An 18823-nucleotide genomic window follows, 5' to 3' on the forward strand; every position below is an offset into this window, starting at 1 on the left:
ATGCAAAGATGTTTTAGGTGTGAATTATTTTCTGAATTGTGTGAACCTTAAGATGTAGTTACAGGCTGAATCTAAAATTTAAGGCTGATTAAGTCCAATTGTTGCGAGATGAACACCTCTGCTTCAATCATTATTGAGAAGAGATGTATAAAGATAGTGCAGCTCCTCGTGACGGCAGATTTTTGTCTGTCACTCGCACACACACACACACACACACACACTCCACTCACCCTTTGCTGTCATGATGCATTTGTCCTGTCTCATGCTTAAGGCACACTTAAAATATTTAACCTTCAGATACTCATTGCCACATGCATCAGGCTCTGGTGATTGGGTCGTCTGTGACACAGATGCATGTAGCCAATGGAGCCTTAAGGTGGTCTCGATGTATAATAATAACTAATACAGCAATATTTTCTGCTGGGATCTGATCAGATGTTACTGAGCATCAAATTCTACTGGTTAAAGTGTCAGAAATCACTTGAAATTAGAATAATTGTAACCCAAGCATTATGAAATTGGGTTTTTGAATATACAAGGTTACACATCACTCAAAAACTACTTATACCTGTTAGAACTATGCCATTATTTATCTGCACAATTCACATGATTAGCTGCAATTACATCATAAGATACCATGTGGTGTACTCAAAATTAAACCATTATCCTTGCTGGGTATTTGTACAGCAATACTCCCACATGGGGTGCTCTAACACCATGGAGAAACACCTGAATATCACTCGGAAGTTCTGCAGTAGAATAACATGCAGCCAACTGTAGACAGACTGTTCTCATCTTTTCATCTGCTGTTGTAAACCTGCTGAAGAGTTTAACAACAGTCTGGACATGAGGAACTGTTTCTCTACACAATATGAACAGTGATAAGTACAGCAGCATTTGAATGAGCCAGACAGATTATTAATTCCCCATTAGTCAGAATGATACATGACAATATCCGACATATAAGATCTGTCAAAACTCCTCTTGAGAAATTAAATCGTCTCTGTAAAAAAATCTTTAAATGAACCATTTCTAATTCAAATTATGTCATTCAGAACTTCGTTTTGTCTGTCTCGTCTTAACAAAGTTAGGACAAGTTGGAACTGGAGAAATCTTAAACTTGATTTATTATGAGCCAGTCATTACCAGTTTGAATTTAATTTATATTTAGAGACTCAATAATATGTCATGGTAAAAGTATTGTAAATACTGATTGTATCATTTTGAGGTGTCAGAATGTAATGACAGATATAGTGAATTAGCCTAGCGTTTTGACAAGTTAAAGCCTTATATTATAACTATGTATGACTAAATATTTTCAATACCTACAAGTGTTAATCTGATCAAGCTAATGAATATACATCTTACTGTATTCTGTAACATACATGTTAAGTGTTACAACAAATGTATGATGATCAATAACATTTATCTGAGGATGCAGCTGTCAAAAATAAATATCTCACTGCATTTCATAATAGGTGGGGGCAATAATACAGAACATAAACATCATATAAACTTAACACAGATGCACAAACAGAAACTGAGGGATAAGCCTACTATTAAACAGCTCTTTAGGGACTGTTCGATACTTATGAGAGGGAACGGTGAGGTGCAAAAAGGTGGATGCATGTCACTTTTTTTTTAAGCACTGGTGAGAGATTTAGGTTTTTTATTTTGGTTTAGAGTAGTCTTTCTCAAGAAAAGAAAGGTCTGGCTGGGCCGACTCTCACTTTGAGATTGGAGAAAAAAACGCCCTGGCTGCTTGTACTTCTTTCAACCAATCACAATCGTTCTGGGCGGTGCCACAGCAACAGTGCGCTTGCAAAAATATCACCAACAGAACGCGAACCATGGCAGAAGAATGGCTACATCCCCGCAAGATCAAACACCACAAAAGTTAGTAAAGGACGTGTTGAAAACGGTTGAAAACTGCTACACAACCGAAGGTGGTAGGGCGGGACTTCAGCGGGTGGCTCATTCTGCCCAATCAGAGGCTGATCTCTGCAGCGAACTTCCGCCCACTCAGACTAGGCTTAGAGTAGAGTAGTACAACTTCAAATGGCTGTAATTTGTATTTATTTTACAACCAATTTTTAAAGAGAACATGTCTTCTAAACCCTTTTGGAGGGCATGTTCTCTTTAAAAATCGCTGTAATTAGACAGTTACCATAGCCAGAAACTGGGAAAGAAAAAAAAAACAGAAATTACTGTTGGATTTTCAAATTTCCGACAGTCCATGAAAACGTTATGTGGGATGAACGCTTCCATCAGAAACATCATAACCAAATATAAGCTTAAAATAGTTATATTTCATCAAAATTACTTTATTCTACATCTTATTTGAAATTTAGCCCAAAATAAACTGTTTCTGCTGACTCACCAGCATGCATGACAAGCATGAAAAACCAAGGCTTTTTTCAACTCCAGGATTTTGTCCTCAACTTTTAACTTTCAAACATCAAAGATCAAAGAGTTTTAAAAATCTAACAACTAATTTATGGTGGATGGAGAGTCATGTACTGTATTTTCCCAAGTTACTCAGGGAGGCTCAAGAAAAAATGTAACTTTGGAGAGGGTAACAAATAAAGTCACACCCCAGCTACCCCCTCCTCTGATAAGTGAAGAACAGTCCCTTTGGGCCCCACACCTACATGTACAAAACAAACCCACACTACATCTTATGTTTAATTTTATTTAGTTATTTATTTATTTATGTTAGAAGGGACAGTGCACATTAATTAACATTTGCATGTAAATATGCCGGATTATAGCCCCAGGCTAATTTTCATCCGTAGTCCCTTGGCAGGTTGATTTTACAGAGTAGTAAAAACGTTATGTGGATGGTTAATAATAATTGAGTTCACTACAGTCAAATTATGTGATATGTACTTTATCAGGCAGATGACTATACATTAGAACTATTTATTTAGCTTATTACTTTTTCTATTCGTGATAATTTAAAGACATGAGCTGCAGTTTGTGTGGTGGTTGATGATATCAGCAGTCATTTAGCACACCGGCAGCCTGGAGGCAGCAGCGGACACGCAGAGCGTCTACTGTAACTTTCCGGAAACTGAGACACGAGGCGAGCAAAACATTTTCCACCGGCTCCTTCTCTTTGTCCATCCACCTCCCTGCTGAAGCAACATCCACAGCAACACCATGGCGACTGTTGTAGATACTAAACTATACGACATTCTCGGAGTGTCTCCATCCGCAACTGAAAATGAGCTGAAGAAGGTAATTAAACAAGAACGGCTGAACAAACCACGGAATTATACCACGTTTCTGTTTCGATTTTCAAAAGGTTAAAATTGCTACAATCAGGAAATGCGTCTCTATGCGGGGCTAGCTAGTTAGCCGTGAGGCGGGCTAGCCTGCTAACAAGCTAACCGGCCTGGATACTCATGTGACGATGCGGCTGAATTGTTTAACGATTATGGGCTCTGTGAGAACAGGTCATTTTTTAATTTTAGCTTCAGTCAGTCTAAAATTTCAATTGTCTTAAACAGGACAGTTCATGTTGGTGAAATTATATAAAACGCGAGGTGGAGTTAATATAGCTAGCTTGTGACGTTACGAATCAAGTGATTGACCTCACGTTAGCTTTAGCTCAGGTGTTTGTCATGTAGTTAGCTAGCTAAGCCCATCGAAGGTTGTAGAAAGAGGTAAGCTAACGTAAGTTTGATTTTCCCGAAGGCTCGAAACTACTAACAGCTAACGTTAGCTGACTGATAAGCACACATCTGTGTCGTGTGACAAATTAATCAGAAGAAGCCGACTCGAGTATCGATCTTCCCATTACGGAACGTCAGTTTGACCGTACAGTAACGCTATTGTTAACGTTTGACAATAAGAAGGGACAACTTTTTTTGGCACTCGCAGTGGGGCCTGGGTGATTTTATCGCCTTCAACCAGTTTATGCCATTTACGTTACATGCTAAAATGAAGTTAAACTGATCCAACCTTGGCTAGCATCAGCTAACGCTGGCCGATTACACATTGTGTGCCATTTTAAGCATTTCCTTGTGAGCGAATCTAGGTTTAACTTAAAGGTTACACGCTGGTGTCCAGTATGTAGTGTTTAAGATCTTACTGAACTACATTAGACGGGATGGCAAACGTTTGTAACGCTTGGTAACTAGGGCGGTATCTCCTAACGCCGCCTGTGGTTGCTGTTAGCAAGAAGTGCTAGTTAGCATCTTTACGTTTATCCAACCGTTAGTGATTAAATTGTCAGACATTTTGAACTGCCATTTTTGACAAAATGGTAATTAAGTTACGGGTGTAATGTAGTTAAAAGTCGTGAGTAACGCTGTCGTAATTACAGGAAACTGACATAGAGTTAAACTGTTGGGTATAAACTTCTTTATTTAAGTGCTTTTCGAAGTTACAGGTAGTGTTTTGCCGGCAGGAACATCTGGTTTATGTCAGGGGAACACGTGAGATTGCGTAAACAGTATATAAGGTTCCGTCATAAGAGTGACTCATGCCGGTGTGTGATTCCAGTAAACATGTCTAAAAAGACTCCCTCTTCTGTGTACGTATAGGCATACCGGAAATTGGCAAAAGAGTACCATCCTGACAAGAACCCAAATGCTGGTGACAAGGTAAGGCATCTGTGACAGTCACCTCTGGTTTTCACTGAAGGGTGGCTGTGGCTCAAAGATAGATAGGGTCTCATACTCACAAGGTTGGCCCCCAGCTCCTCCTGTTAGCACGTTGAAGTGTCTTTGAGCAAGACACCGGGCTGGCCAACACCTTGCATGGCAGCTCCATCACCATCAGTGAATGATTGTGCAAATGAGAGGTACATTGTAAAGGGCTTTGTCTGGTAAGGTGTAAACACATTATATAGATGCAGTCTATTTACAGTTTTTGTATTATATTATAGGCAGGTTTAACTATGGATGGGAAATTTTGTTTCTGTTCAAATTACAATGGGGAGCAAACAAGAATATGTATCAGAAGAACAATATGTTGATTTACGACTATTGCTGCCTCAACAAATCAGGCTTAAAAGGGGCTTTTTGAGGGGAACCAAAGCTTTGTCACTTCCCAATCAGTGTTTGTCTTTTTGCCTGTCTTTTTTGTTGTTACAGATAGTCATTGATGTGCAGTGTGGTTTAAATAAATAAATAAATCACTATTTGGAGTGAGTGGGGGATGGCCAGGTTACCGTCTACACAACTAAGTTTTTATTGTAACAGTGGATATTTGCTGTACTTTTACTGTTGTATAAAATACCTTTCCATTTCAGTTTTACTTTTCTGATTATGTTGAATCCGTCTTATTAGGCTCTACAACTGCAATTTGTTCTTGAACATGCAATTGAATTTTCTCAGCCCCTATCACCAAATACCTCCCACAGTGCTACATGATATTGTCATTAGCTTATAATGTAGCATTTTTGGAAAAATCAGTGGAAACATTAAGAACTAGGGGCCTCCCTTCCATCACTTCCCATATGGCAGAATGCCATTTTCTCAGCAGGGGATCACATTGTTAGTAAAAGGATGTGGCAGCTATAGAGAATTAAGCCTGAGGGCAGTCTTTGTAATAGGGAAAAACTTGCTTTGAAGAAAATAAAGTGCCTAGTTCATCCTTTACGGACACATAACTGATGTTGAGTTTGTGTTGAGATAATGTCAATGAGAGGTGTTGATTGAACTCTGCAGTACCTTTTTTGAATGGAGTCTTTGGCATCCTGTTGAACTGCCTTAGTATCTTAAATCTTAGATTTAATAGTGTAAGGCTATTCTATGTTAATGCTTCAAACTTGAATCATTTTTGAAATGACTGGCTCAAATTAGGTGGTGTGAAATACACAAATTGTTCTTGTGCTGATAATGTTTTAGTTTTTAAATTCAAATAATTTGTATTCATTTTACAGACTTTCTTGTCTTTTTGGTTTCTAACTCTAGGACTTTTTAAGGGTTATATAGGATGTTGAGTGACAGGGCATGTGATTAGGTGTGGAATGACCTTTATGTAAGGATACTGCAACCTGAGGCATGCTTTGCCTTAGATTGATGTCACTGTTGTTCCCACCAGAGCTGGGATGAAAGATTAATAGAAATTTCACTAGGCCCTGAGCTTTTCATTTGCTGTCAAAATGGCTCCACTGTTATGACAGTTGAAATTACATCTTGTTACAATTTTTTGTTGTTGTTTTCTGTCCTCCCCAAACATAGTTCAAAGAAATCAGTTTTGCCTATGAAGTGCTGACCAACCCTGAAAAGAAGGAACTTTATGATCGCTATGGAGAACAAGGCTTGCGGGAAGGAGGTGGGGGTGGCCCTGGGATGGATGATATTTTCTCCCACATCTTTGGCGGTGGACTTTTTGGATTCATGGGTGGCCAGAGTAGTCGCTCCAGGAATGGAGGTCGGAGGAGAGGAGAGGACATGGTCCATCCACTCAAGTAAGACCAAGCTTGGTAATGGGAAGGCAGTCTACAGGGTATTTTTAGTGAGTTTTCCCGTATTTAAAATATCCTGCATACACGTTTTAATTTTGGTGGGAGAAAGATTTAAGTCTCTGGTGTTCAATACAAGCCAATGTGGTATACCATCTGTTCTTTGTTGTATCTTAACATGAAACTTTTTCTACAGGGTGTCACTGGAGGACGTTTACAATGGAAAAACAACTAAACTACAACTTAGCAAGAATGTACTGTGTAGCACTTGTAATGGGTAAGTTGTAAAACAAACACAGTGCTTAAATCCACACTGCATGTTACTTTGTTGATATTTTGTCTTGTTTCCAAAGTCTCTCATCATGAATCCATCTCTGATTATGTGTGTGTGCAGGCAGGGAGGCAAGACGGGCGCTGTACAAAAATGTACAACATGTAGGGGGCGTGGCATGCGCATCATGATAAGACAGCTGGCCCCTGGAATGGTCCAACAGATGCAGTCTGTGTGTACTGATTGTAATGGAGAAGGTAAGGAGCCGATAATCTAAACTGTGATCAGTCATTTGGTCTGCATTATGGTACTTCGCCTGCACATATCCCTCTCCTTGTCTCCTTTAACCCACTCCAGGTGAAGTTATCAGTGAGAAAGACCGCTGTAAAAAATGTGAGGGCAAGAAAGTTGTGAAGGAGGTGAAGATTCTGGAGGTCCACGTGGACAAAGGCATGAAGCACGGCCAGAAAATTACCTTTGGAGGGGAGGCTGACCAGGCACCTGGCGTCGAGCCTGGAGATATAGTCCTTGTCCTGCAGGAAAAGGAGCATGAGGTACGTGGGACAGTTCCCTAGTATTGTAACTCTATTTCCCATATGCACTCTTTGTTATAGGGGTGATCTTTTCTCTTTTTTGTAAATGTATTTAGGACTCTGTTCATAGTTTTATATGTTAGATACTATTTCCTGCTTATAAAAAAAGTGACCTCAGTTCTAAGCCAACTTCCCTCACCTGGCCACAACTTCCTACTGATGGATTCTTTTGAGGTTAATTTTTTTTGTTATATTGTTCCTGTGAAATTCTCTTAATGCATAAAGATATACCATGTGTGCAACATGTATATATTTTGGTACCTGCTACATCAGACACAGGCATGTGGGTGCAGAGGTGACTAATATGCTGTTCAAGAAGCTGTATAGGAGTAGAGTTTGTTTTTTATACATCCGAAAAAAATCCCTATTAACTGCTTGGAATAGGTTAATCATGTTTCTTGATGGACTACTTTTACAAAAAGAAAAATTAGTATCTTAGATTTAAAAAAACGTTAATGTTTCTGTAGGATTGAGATTACCAAGTCAGTTTTGGTTTAAACTAGTTGGCTTTGTGTAAAACTGTAAAAGCAGCAAAAGATGTGCAAATCCAGACCTTGTGTAAAACCTTACTAGTCAAAGCTTTATTACCATCAGTGAATATACAGTAGCTCAACAGATCTTACTGCTGCATCATAGTGAAAGCCAAACTCAAAAAGTTTACTGAGATCCCAAATACCATAGTTTCTGTTTGCTCTCTGACAACTGTTGTCCACTGTTGTTGTTCTTTCACTTTGCTTTTCCACTTTGATGTATTGCACTTTGGCTGAATGTTTTTAATTGTTTTTTATCCTCATTAGCAAGACAGTTTTATCAAATGCATTCATGGCCTGCCTTTGATTTAGTTGGGTTAGAAAAACATTAATTGGTGGGATCTCCTGCCTTTGCTACTGCTCGTGTGCAATGTAGCTGCATTGGACGCATCTGGCGTTTTGTGTGACAGATTGTGAAAAATTGCACCTAAATCAAATAGAGCTGTCAAAATACTTGTGTGTGAAGAATGCCTGGTCTCTTGATAAAATAAAAAAATGATTAAGATGAGTGTGGGTAGGTTTGTTTAGTAAAATATTGTATTGTTACACATTTGGAAGCAGTTATGGGAGAACACTTAGAGTTTTCACAGCCTGCGCAGACACGTGTTCTCAGGTATGCTAGACTAGGACAATACAGCAGATAGATGACCTGTCATTGTGGTTTCCTGCCTTCAGCCTTATGTTTTGGCTGTATTCCATCTCTCTCTGGATGAATTGATAATTTCTTTTCCTGCAGTGTTTAGGGGAATGATCACATACTGAACCAGCCAACTACTGGCAAATGCATTGCTGTATATCAATACATTGGGGCTAACCGAAAAGTCATGCATAGTCCTACATGGGTTGAATTGCCTGGATGCATACTGGTTTTTCCAATATGTGGTGAGAGAGTGTAGAACCTGTTCCATTATAAATTCCATTTTCCTTGTACAGGAAAATAAGTGATATGCAATTTCTGCAACAGGATTACAGAGTTCAGTGAGCACATAGCAGTCGGGTCCAGCTGGTGGTGCTTCAAACCTCTTAACTGTCTGAGTGCTTAGAACCATATTGTCTTGACATTGCTTTGCTGTCAGAGTTGTACATCATATTAACTTAGCACATGGACTTGCTTGAATGGATGCCTGCCAACCTGTAATAACCAGGTTCTCTTGATTTCACGTGACATGACTTCAGAGAATTTCTTGGTATGTTCTTGCTGTTATTGGACCAGACACTAGTCTGCAAACAGAGACTAACAGCTGCATCAGAGCCACAGAAGTGCATTTTTAAATTAATTTATTTTTTTGGCTAAACCCTGCAGTAGGCATCACATGACCGTGGTATTGCGTCCTTCATTACCACTCTAAGGGATCCATGAAAAGCAGCTCCTTGAGAAAATTGCAGGCGACCAGGCTCTTAGGCCATGACAACCTCTTTCATGGATGTCCAGACATCACCATCTTACCTGCATGGGTTGCTGTGGAAACAAAGTAGGCATCATTAACTCATTAATTATCTAGCTGCACTGGTGATGTTGCTTTTCAACACAGAAGCATGAAAAAATTGAAGTCCATCATATTTTGTCCTTTAAACAATTGCGCGGTAAATTCGCATGACGGAGGGGGCTGGTATACATTGCGATGTTCAGTGCTGCAGTCATGGTGGGCTTCACTGTGTAGCAAGAGGTGTGGTGTTATCTGCAAAGTAAGGTTACTGACTGAACATGTACGGGAACTTTGATGACAATAGGTGGCTTGCTAGTTTTAGAATGCGTGGGAGGACGTTTGGGATCAGTGAAGAGTGATGGAAAAGACATTTTGAAATCTGATATGTGCCGCCGGACTGAGACACATGCGTAGAAGTCCAATTAGAGTAGCATTTCAAACCAAATGTGGTCTGGATCGGATTGGCAAAAAAATTTATTTCATGTGTTTTTTTGCGGTCCAGACTTACAAAATCAATCTGGATACAATCTGGATATGCTAAAACACAAATTTGGGCCTTATTAACATCCTGCCTAATAATGAAAAACAGTTCACTGAAGCGCACAAACACTTCTGCACTATAACAGCAGGAGTTGCCACTAAAGTTTTAGCTGATTAATTATAAGCAGTTGACACTAAGCTGGCTGTCCCTCCCGGTCTTAATTGGGTTTCCTCAGCAGTAACTGGCGGCTTGCACAGTCAGAATATGTTAGTGTATGGTGTTTGCAAAATGAGTCGCTACAGTTGGCCATAGCAACACAGATAACACTGACAGGCACTTCAGGTATTAACTGACATGCCACGCCTGTGATTAATACATGAGCCTTTGTGCTCCACTGTCTCTCAGATTAACTCATATCGCAGCGGTGCCTGGACAGCGTGACGTGTGTGGTTGTGCTGNTGGAAGAGGGATCCCTCCTCAGTTGCTCTTCCTGAGGTTTCTACTGGTTGTTTCCCCCCGTTAAAGGGTTTTTTTTGGGAGTTTTTCCTTATCCCCTGCGAGGGTCATAAGGACAGAGGGATGTCGTATGCTGTAAAGCCCTGTGAGGCAAATTGTGATTTGTGATATTGGGCTTTATAAATAAAATTGATTGATTGATTGAAAATAAGGTAGAAACAAACAAACAAATAGTTGTTGTGTTAACGGGGTGGTTAATTTGCTTCTCTGTGTGTTCAGTAACCTAAGATAAGTCAGAGAAGTATTTTTGGCTGGCAAAAAATTAAATTAACACGAACATCAAGATTCCTTGGAGTAAATTGCACAAATGTAATGAGCTATCCAGATAGTGTTTAATTCTGTTGCTTTTTCACATTCAACAGTTAGTGTTTGGTATACTGTTTTCACCAGCAAATGCTATGGGTTTGCCGACTGTTGATTGTGTCAAGACTGTGGTCATTGGGTCATTTAATTATTTTTGCATCTAACTAAGAAACTATGCAACGGATGTTTTCAAGACATTTACAAAAGAAGAATGAGCCATGGTGTTTCTACAATAACATTCACCAACCAATATTTTAACAATCTCTTTCTCTATATTTTCAGACATTCAAGCGAGATGGCAATGACCTGTTCATGAACCACAAGCTTGGGCTGGTGGAGGCGCTGTGCGGCTTCCAGTTCATGCTGAAACACTTAGACGGAAGACAGATCGTTGTCAAGTACCCTGCTGGCAAAGTCATTGAACCAGGTTAACACTCTTGATACTTCATCTGTTTCTCTTCTCCAGTCTAACAAATTTCACCCATCAAATGTACACATTGTATATTAAGGAAAAGGCTGCGGTCATTTAGCTGCAGGACAAAGGAATGGGTTCCATTAACATGCCCTCACACCTGAACACAATCCAGACTAACTTTCAGGCTGTATTTCCTAAAAGTTGTGCAGAGAATGTCTCTGTGCATCACTACAAAGAAGTGATCGGTGGCTAGATTCTATTTGCACATAAGGGGTGTAAATCACTAGTTTCATCACAATACAATGTTGTATAGATTTCCTAGTCGATGATTCAATATTTGCTGATATAAAGTCTGTTACAATACGATTTCAATTCGATTCCGTGACTGATATGAAACAATATTAGGATCAATCCAGGTCAATGGATCATTACACCCCTATTGCACTTGTGACAAGTGTTAATATTTAATGGCACTGTGCAGATTATTTGAAGGAGCTCTATAAACCGTCAGTACATTTATACAGGAGCAAGAAAACATTTGCCATGTAAAGATAAAGTAGAGTAATAGCATCCTGAGCAGAGCGCTGAGAGCTGAATACAAAAAGGAGGCACATTTAGAAGGCACGAGGCAGCTCCGGTGACTTTAGGGTGTGATTCAAGGACACATCAACAGTGCTTGATAAATGAGGGAAGAGTGGGATCATCCACATCCTCGGTGCAATCTCTGGAAAAACTAGTCTATCGTGTTCCTCCTACACCCTTAGGCTTCTTTACATGCCTGTACACTACACATCTTTGGGAGTTGTGGAATTGGCTATAATATAGTATGCTGCATGAACAAATTGGGGTGTGTAGAGAGTCTTGTTGTGAATAAACCTTGTTTTTTAACATGCTGCATCTTTTCCAGGCTCAGTCAGGGTGGTGCGAGGAGAGGGCATGCCACAATACCGAAACCCTTTTGAGAAGGGAGATCTGTATGTCAAGTTTGATGTCCAGTTCCCAGACAACAACTGGATCAGCCCCGAGAAACTTGCGGTACGACATCTCTCTCCTTTAATTATTTGCTGTCTGTCATCTTCTGGTAATCTATGGCACATTACAATGAAGATACAAACTCTCAGAACGGCTGTTGACCAGAACTAATGCTTCACACTACCAGTGTTGATTACATTGACCACGTGAATTTGTCATGACCTAAGGTGTCAGATTAAGAATTTAGAAGTTAGAATTATAGAGTTATTTAGCAACACCAGCAGCTATAAAATCACAAACACAAATTTAGGGTTGAGTTTCGGTTTCTCTTTCACGCTCCTTGTCAGATTTTAATAAGGGAGAACATACAGTGTGCTGATCATCACAAAGACAGTTAGCACTAGTGTCAGGGGAATCCTCAAAAGTGCACAGTGAGCCTTATTACACAACTAATAAATCTCACCACTCTCTGCAGTCTTTTTAAAATATTGTTGAAATGCTGGAGATCAGAAATGCTCTTCAGCCCTCAATCCTTGTAGGAGGCATCCCAGCTGCCAGTGGCACATAGACACAATGTAAACACACTTGTTCTTATAATTGTAGCTATGAATAGGAGGTACAGACGGTGTGTTATTGGCAGTGGTATTGAAGAGAGAGGATCAAACCATTCTTCAGCCCAATAACCAATGCTTTAAGTTTAGGTTTTTAAGGTTTTCAAACAGCTGCAGCACACTACTTCTACTACTCCACAATTTCCAAAATATCCTAGTAAAGTACCTCTCAGGCCACTATTAGTTTAACAAGTGCACTTTCCCCAGTGGATCCTTCTTTGCTGGCTTTTTTAAGCAACTTGGTTGAAAAACAAGTAATGCAGGCAAGGAGAAACTAGAAAGAAAACGACGAAAACATGTTTGCTGTGCTTCCCATTTTGTAGCTCTTTTCCTCCCAAGATGCACCTTCATGAGGCCAGTAAATATCAACTATGAATTAGTAATTAGTTGATTGACAGAAAATAAATAGGCAGTTATTTTATTAATCATTTAAGTGTTGCTTATAAGCAAAAACTGCAATTATCAAGTGGTTTCAGCCTCTGAAATGTGAATAATTTCTGGCTTTCTTGCAGTGTTTTCACACAAAGTCCTTTTTTTTTTCATATGCTTTTTTTTAATCCATGACTCAGACAAACCCATTACACACAGAAACCTTGCACACCCACTTTTATTCTATTCACTGTGAAAATTCACAATCAGAGTCAAAATGGAAAGACACTCTTGCTCCCCAGCTTCACTCCAATGGAGGTATATCCCTGGCTGTTGCCACTGTCCCTGTGTCTTGCATTTGACAACGCAGCTACATGAAGGGGCTGAGCTGTCCCCCCTCTCTGTGTCCACTCTGTTTCTGTCTCTCTGACTGTGAGCGGTCAACATCCTCCCCCTCATCATCATCATCCACCTCAATATTACTATCCGACCTGTTGAAGTGCTATCTGAGTTATGAAATGATACTGTGCACTCCATTCCTCTCTCTTGATGCGGATGTGTCCAATAGGTAACACCACATTGTCTTCACTGCTTCTTGGTCTGAAGGCTTTCGATGGATGTGAAAAAATGCCGAAATATTAACCTTTTCTGAAAACTTCCATGATGGTCCAAGTCTTGGAGTCAGGGTTTAAACATGATTGACACATGTCTGGGTTTGGGACTGTTAGTAGAACAAAACAAACGCACTATGGGCTCTCGGGACTGAGGTTTTGCTAAAATTCTTCAGACTGGATTTAACCGAGAAAATAGCTTATAGTTAAGAGGATAAGATTAGATATTTTTTTTAGGTGTATAAGTACAGTTTATTGCAAGTAATGGGACAGTGAACAGGGATTCTCTTCTCTTACCATGGACAAAGAACCTTTCATTTTCAACACACTGTTATTAATTCCAGTTGGACTTCAAATTATTATTATTATTATTATTAGACAAATGACATAAATTGATTGGTACTGTATATGTAGTTGTGCTGCACTGTAGGTCAACATAAATTGATTGGTACTGTATATGTAGTTGTGCTGCACTGTAGGTCAAATAAAGCAAGAAAACATGCCTTCTTTGAGTGAGAAGGATTGGGCCTCAGCAAGTAAGAATTTACAACTATATTCATACCAGTAATTCCACTCAGGGATTAGAGTTATTCTGGTCAGAATTGGGTTACGTATTTAGTGCTTGTATTCACATGGCAACACTTCATATTCTCCCTGAAGATGTTGCACTCTGAATACAGTCGAGTTTTGGTCCTCAGTAGCAGCTGAATCCCCTCGGTAGCTCTACGCTCTTGGCCCAACAACAGTTTGACACTACTGCGCAGTTATGAAACATGAGACTGTCTGTTATAGCTGCGTTGTGATGAATGTTTTCCATGTGTAGGAGCTGGAGGATATGCTGCCCTCGCGGTCAGAGCCGCCCATCATCACCGGAGACACAGAGGAGGTGGACCTGCAGGATTACGACGTCAGCCAGAGCTCATCATCGGGCGGCCGCAGAGAGGCCTACAACGACAGCTCCGACGAAGAGGGTGGCCACCATGGGCCGGGGGTACAGTGTGCCCACCAGTAGTCCCATACCTGCTCACATAAACACACACATGACCCACGTTCTACTTGGGGAGAAAATGTATGAGTTACAGAGTAAACAAGGAGGTAGGTCAGACTGACGAGGCTTGGTAGTTCCTCAGACACAGATCAAATAAACATATTGAGTCATGGCACCTGGAATTGTTGATTGATGTTATTGACTTGTGTGCTGGGATTATTTGGATCTGTGTCTTAAGAACTGACACTGGGGCAGCCAAAGACCTATTACACTGCACCTGAAACAGATTTAGACACTTTAAACTTCAGGTAGAAGTCATATAATGTATTTAAGATGTATCTAAAGAAATGGATGCCCCAGTGAACGCCATGTAGGACTATGATCTGGTGTTCAAGGTGAACCCCTCACCCCTCTACTCCTCTGTCACCCCTGTTAAAGTCCATTCCCCTCCGCTCATGGGAACTCCAGATCAGTCGAAGAAAGGAATGTTTCTTGTTTGCTGAGTGTGTGACTTGCATTTTGTTTTCATAGTATTTACAATAATTAATTTAAGAACTAACCAATGTGCATACACAGACAAAGCAGCTGAGCAATGTGACGTGCAGATCCTTGGACTCATGTATTCATGGATTCATCCACTCAGCGCCATTCGTAGGGTTTGTTTCTGATTTTTACAGCTTTATTTTCTTTGTAGGTTTTTACTTGTTTTTCCCTTCTTTATATTTTAATTCAAAGAGAAAATTGGTTATTGTGTATATCATTGAACTGGTTGTTGGTAGCTCCATCAGCTGTTGTATTCAAAGCTGTGTGATTTTTAAAAAATGACAAGTGAAATGATAAAAACGTATAGCCTGTGTCCGTGCTGAGACCATGTGCATGTAAAAAGCTTTGGTTCCCGCACTTATCAAACATCAAAATAAAGCAGCACACTTCTTAAGAAATGTCTATGAAGTTGTTGAATAAATTGTTGAAATATCACGTGCTGTGTGTGGTGCCTTGTTCTTGCTTTGTTCTCATTAATAATCACAAAAATATAACCACCTCTGCTTGTATCTAGCTGAGCAGATTGGTCTTCGATGTTATGAGATCTTTGCTCCTGACACTTCTGCTACCACCAACACAACAGGGATGCACAGACTTTGCTTTGTGGGACTCAGAGCCTCAAAACTTTACACTGGAAAGCAATCAAGTGTTCCCTTCCAGAAACTATGTGTCAGCTAATCCACAGATACCATCAGCGCTGATTGCCAACTGTTCTCAATAATAGCTGTTGACAGCAAATACCACCTGACCAAAATGACTTGATGCTCATTTTAGATCAATTCAAAGTTTCCATCATCAGTCACTTGCCCGTTAAATGAATGAGATCACACTCCACCCTCGCTGCAGTCTGAGTAATTGCAAAGTCTTGCAGGCAAACAATACACTGTAATTGCTTGTGTTGAAGTCAGAGCGAGAGGAAGAGAATCACAATGTCCCCATGGCAGTCAAAGTCTCTGTAATGTTTAATGTAAGTTTATTTTTTCTAATGTCAACATGATGTTTGTATTGCTTACTGAGAGATGAAAGGCCGATGACCACACCACTTAATGAAAAGTCGTATTATGAAATCTATTGTCATAAAATTAAAGCTTTTTGAAACAAAATTGTCAGTTGTGAAAGTCCTGTTAAACTTGAATGAAATAACCTTTTATAATATTGACTTGAATGTTAATAATTCATCTCGGCTGCTCAGAGAGGAGTCCATAACTTATTCCACACCTATGCCCTGTGCCAATGTTGATCTGTCGAGGAGTACCAGCCTGAGAAAACCATATCGTCAATTAAAAATCATAGTTGTGTGTCATATCTTCATGTAGGCCTATTTCCACTTTTCGAAACAGCGGCGCCGTGGCTTAGTTGGTTAAAGCGCCTGTCTAGTAAACAGGAGATCCTGGGTTCGAATCCCAGCGGTGCCTTTTGTCCCCCTAGTGGACAAAGTTTCACTAAACCCTGTCAACTGTTGTTCAGCACTGATGTAATATCTCTGTTATGTACAGCTGAACATAAAATAGCTGCTTTCTTTTTTCTCTCTCTAGAAACAGTCCCAGTGTTTTCTGTGAAAATGCAGAAATTTAATATAAATGTACTATACTGTATATTCACTTTGTCAGAGGAGATTGTAATACACCCATCTGACCACATGGGGGCGGCAGTGAAACGGCCTGCTGAACCAAGAATCCGTCAGAATACAATGGAGGGACTGGGTGAAGAAAATCATGAACCAACCGTGTCTTGGATGTACTCTTCATTTTAACGAGCAAACGCTGTTCGTGCTGTAATGTATACTTCAGGACGATGTCTACAGTTAATATCCAACTGTTTGTTACAGTCAATCCGGGTGTGAGGATGGAAGAAGACGTATGAATAACGAGGACCACTTTGTCCTATTAGATGCGGCAAGCTGAACACAGAGAGGGCGACCGCTCGACCGGAAGTTACACAATTTTCTCTTCAAAATAAGGACCCGCATAACCCGCTGTCTGTAGGTTTGTTTTTTGTTTTTTTAACATCAAGCTAGAGGACCAAATTAACTATAACTAAGATATTGTATTTTTACAACTGTACAGCCATCAGCTGAACACAGTCTTAGCCTTCTGTTCTTGTCCAGCTATTGTTGGTAACCAAAATGAAAGGGGAACACCACCTACATGAAGAATTACAATATCTTATTCTTCAAGGTCCATGGAAGTTCAATCAATATTTATGAACATGAGCTACTGTCTCTAAAAGCTATAAACTAGAGATGTAAGTCTCAAACTTGTGATGTCATAGGGTATAAAGTCTGGAGCTGCTCCGTAGACAATAGATGGGAGACTGATTTTGTTGATCCACCAAAGGTTTTTCTTTTTTATACCCAAATGAGCTTTATCCTATTGTAGTGTTCTCTGTCCTGAAACAAAAATGTACCTATATACACATTTTCCTGGGTGATCTCAGTGCCATCTCTAACATTTTTTACATGGAGCAGCTCCATACTTTATACCCTATGACATCACAGATTTGAGTTTTAGCACTCTTGCTTTTGGATTTGGGAGAGTTGTTCATGTTAACTAATATTTTTTGGACAGTTTTAGACTATAGGAAAGGCATGTATGAATTTAGAAAATGGGTGTAGCTTCCCTTTAATAAGACATTCTTCAGATAGATAGATAGATAGATAGATAGATACTTTATAAATCCTGAGGGAAATTTAGGCACCCTGTAGCTTATTACACAACATGAACACAGATACACACAGGGATAACAAATATAGGCATTAAAATAAAAACACAGGAGTAAAATGATGATGCAGCCCCAGGACTACCACAGAGAGCTGTTATGACAGTAGATATGCTTATGATGGTAGTGCACAGGGAGTTGACAGTGCAGGTATTGCAGTGTAACAGGAAAAACTCCACAACAGATCCACCGGGTCTGCACTTCCAGGTCCAGCTCCTTCAGCCAGTTATACTTTTCTGTCAGAGCTTCTAAACTATAATGATCTCCCATCTGAGATAAGAAACTGCAACACCTATCACACCTTCAAACAAAGGCTCAAGACCTGTTTTCTGGACAATCAGACCTGTGAACATTTACACAATACATTGCTCATTATAACACTGCTATTGTTATTTATGGTTAACCTGCTGCTAACTTGCTTTATGCCCTTGCCCACTGCCAAGCAGCCAACTCTCTATTTTGTTAACAGCATAGCCAACTTTCTGTTGCACTGCTTGTGTGTTAGTGCATTTGACCATACATAATGACTTTTAAAAAAATCTATTTTTACTTTCTATTGCTGCTCTGTATGTCTAAATGCTGTCTTTATGCTGTCTTTGTCCTGTGAAATTTCCTGGGATTTTTTAATCCCTTTATTGGTTTTCAAAGCATCTTGCCAAAGGACTGCAGCTGAAAATTAACCAGCTGGCTAACGCTGTCACATTTACAGAAATGTTGATTATTGTGTGTTTTCCTTATGAATAAATAAATCTAAATCTTTTATTTATTTATTTATTTACACTGATCAACAAAAACTTGCCTCATTATTTTGTGGTTTATATGTATAATTAATTTTGACATCACATATTTTTTGGCTCAGTTTTAGAAAATTCAGACATCTACTCTAATTGAATGTTTTGCAAACATTTGAGAGGAGACATATAAACACATCTGCAGATTGCCCTTTTCTGAGCATAACACAGTATAACACACTGCTGATGTTTAGTTAATGACATATTACTTGGATAAAGGTTTGTAAGTAGTAGCCTAATCCAAATACGTCCTGAAAATGTTGTTA

The 18823-nt window shown here is 39.6% G+C and overlaps 1 protein-coding gene and 1 non-coding gene across 2 annotated transcripts; both read left to right on the forward strand.

The window, feature by feature from the left end:
• The first annotated feature begins 3082 nt into the window (after window positions 1-3082).
• On the forward strand, window positions 3083-15483 carry dnaja2a (DnaJ heat shock protein family (Hsp40) member A2a). Its single transcript, XM_050047653.1, has 9 exons — window positions 3083-3240; window positions 4551-4610; window positions 6195-6424; window positions 6615-6695; window positions 6813-6946; window positions 7047-7243; window positions 10822-10966; window positions 11862-11989; window positions 14341-15483. Exons 1-9 carry the CDS (start codon window positions 3163-3165, stop codon window positions 14527-14529), a joined length of 1242 nt encoding a protein of 413 aa, XP_049903610.1. The 5' UTR covers window positions 3083-3162; the 3' UTR covers window positions 14530-15483.
• Window positions 15484-16389: 906 nt separating this feature from the next.
• On the forward strand, window positions 16390-16463 carry trnat-agu (transfer RNA threonine (anticodon AGU)). The gene has a single exon. It is a non-coding gene; the product is annotated as a tRNA-Thr (tRNA).
• Window positions 16464-18823: the final 2360 nt, after the last annotated feature.

This window comes from Epinephelus moara, chromosome 1 (genome assembly GCF_006386435.1).
Source record: "Epinephelus moara isolate mb chromosome 1, YSFRI_EMoa_1.0, whole genome shotgun sequence".
NCBI classification, from domain to species: Eukaryota; Metazoa; Chordata; class Actinopteri; order Perciformes; family Serranidae; genus Epinephelus; species Epinephelus moara.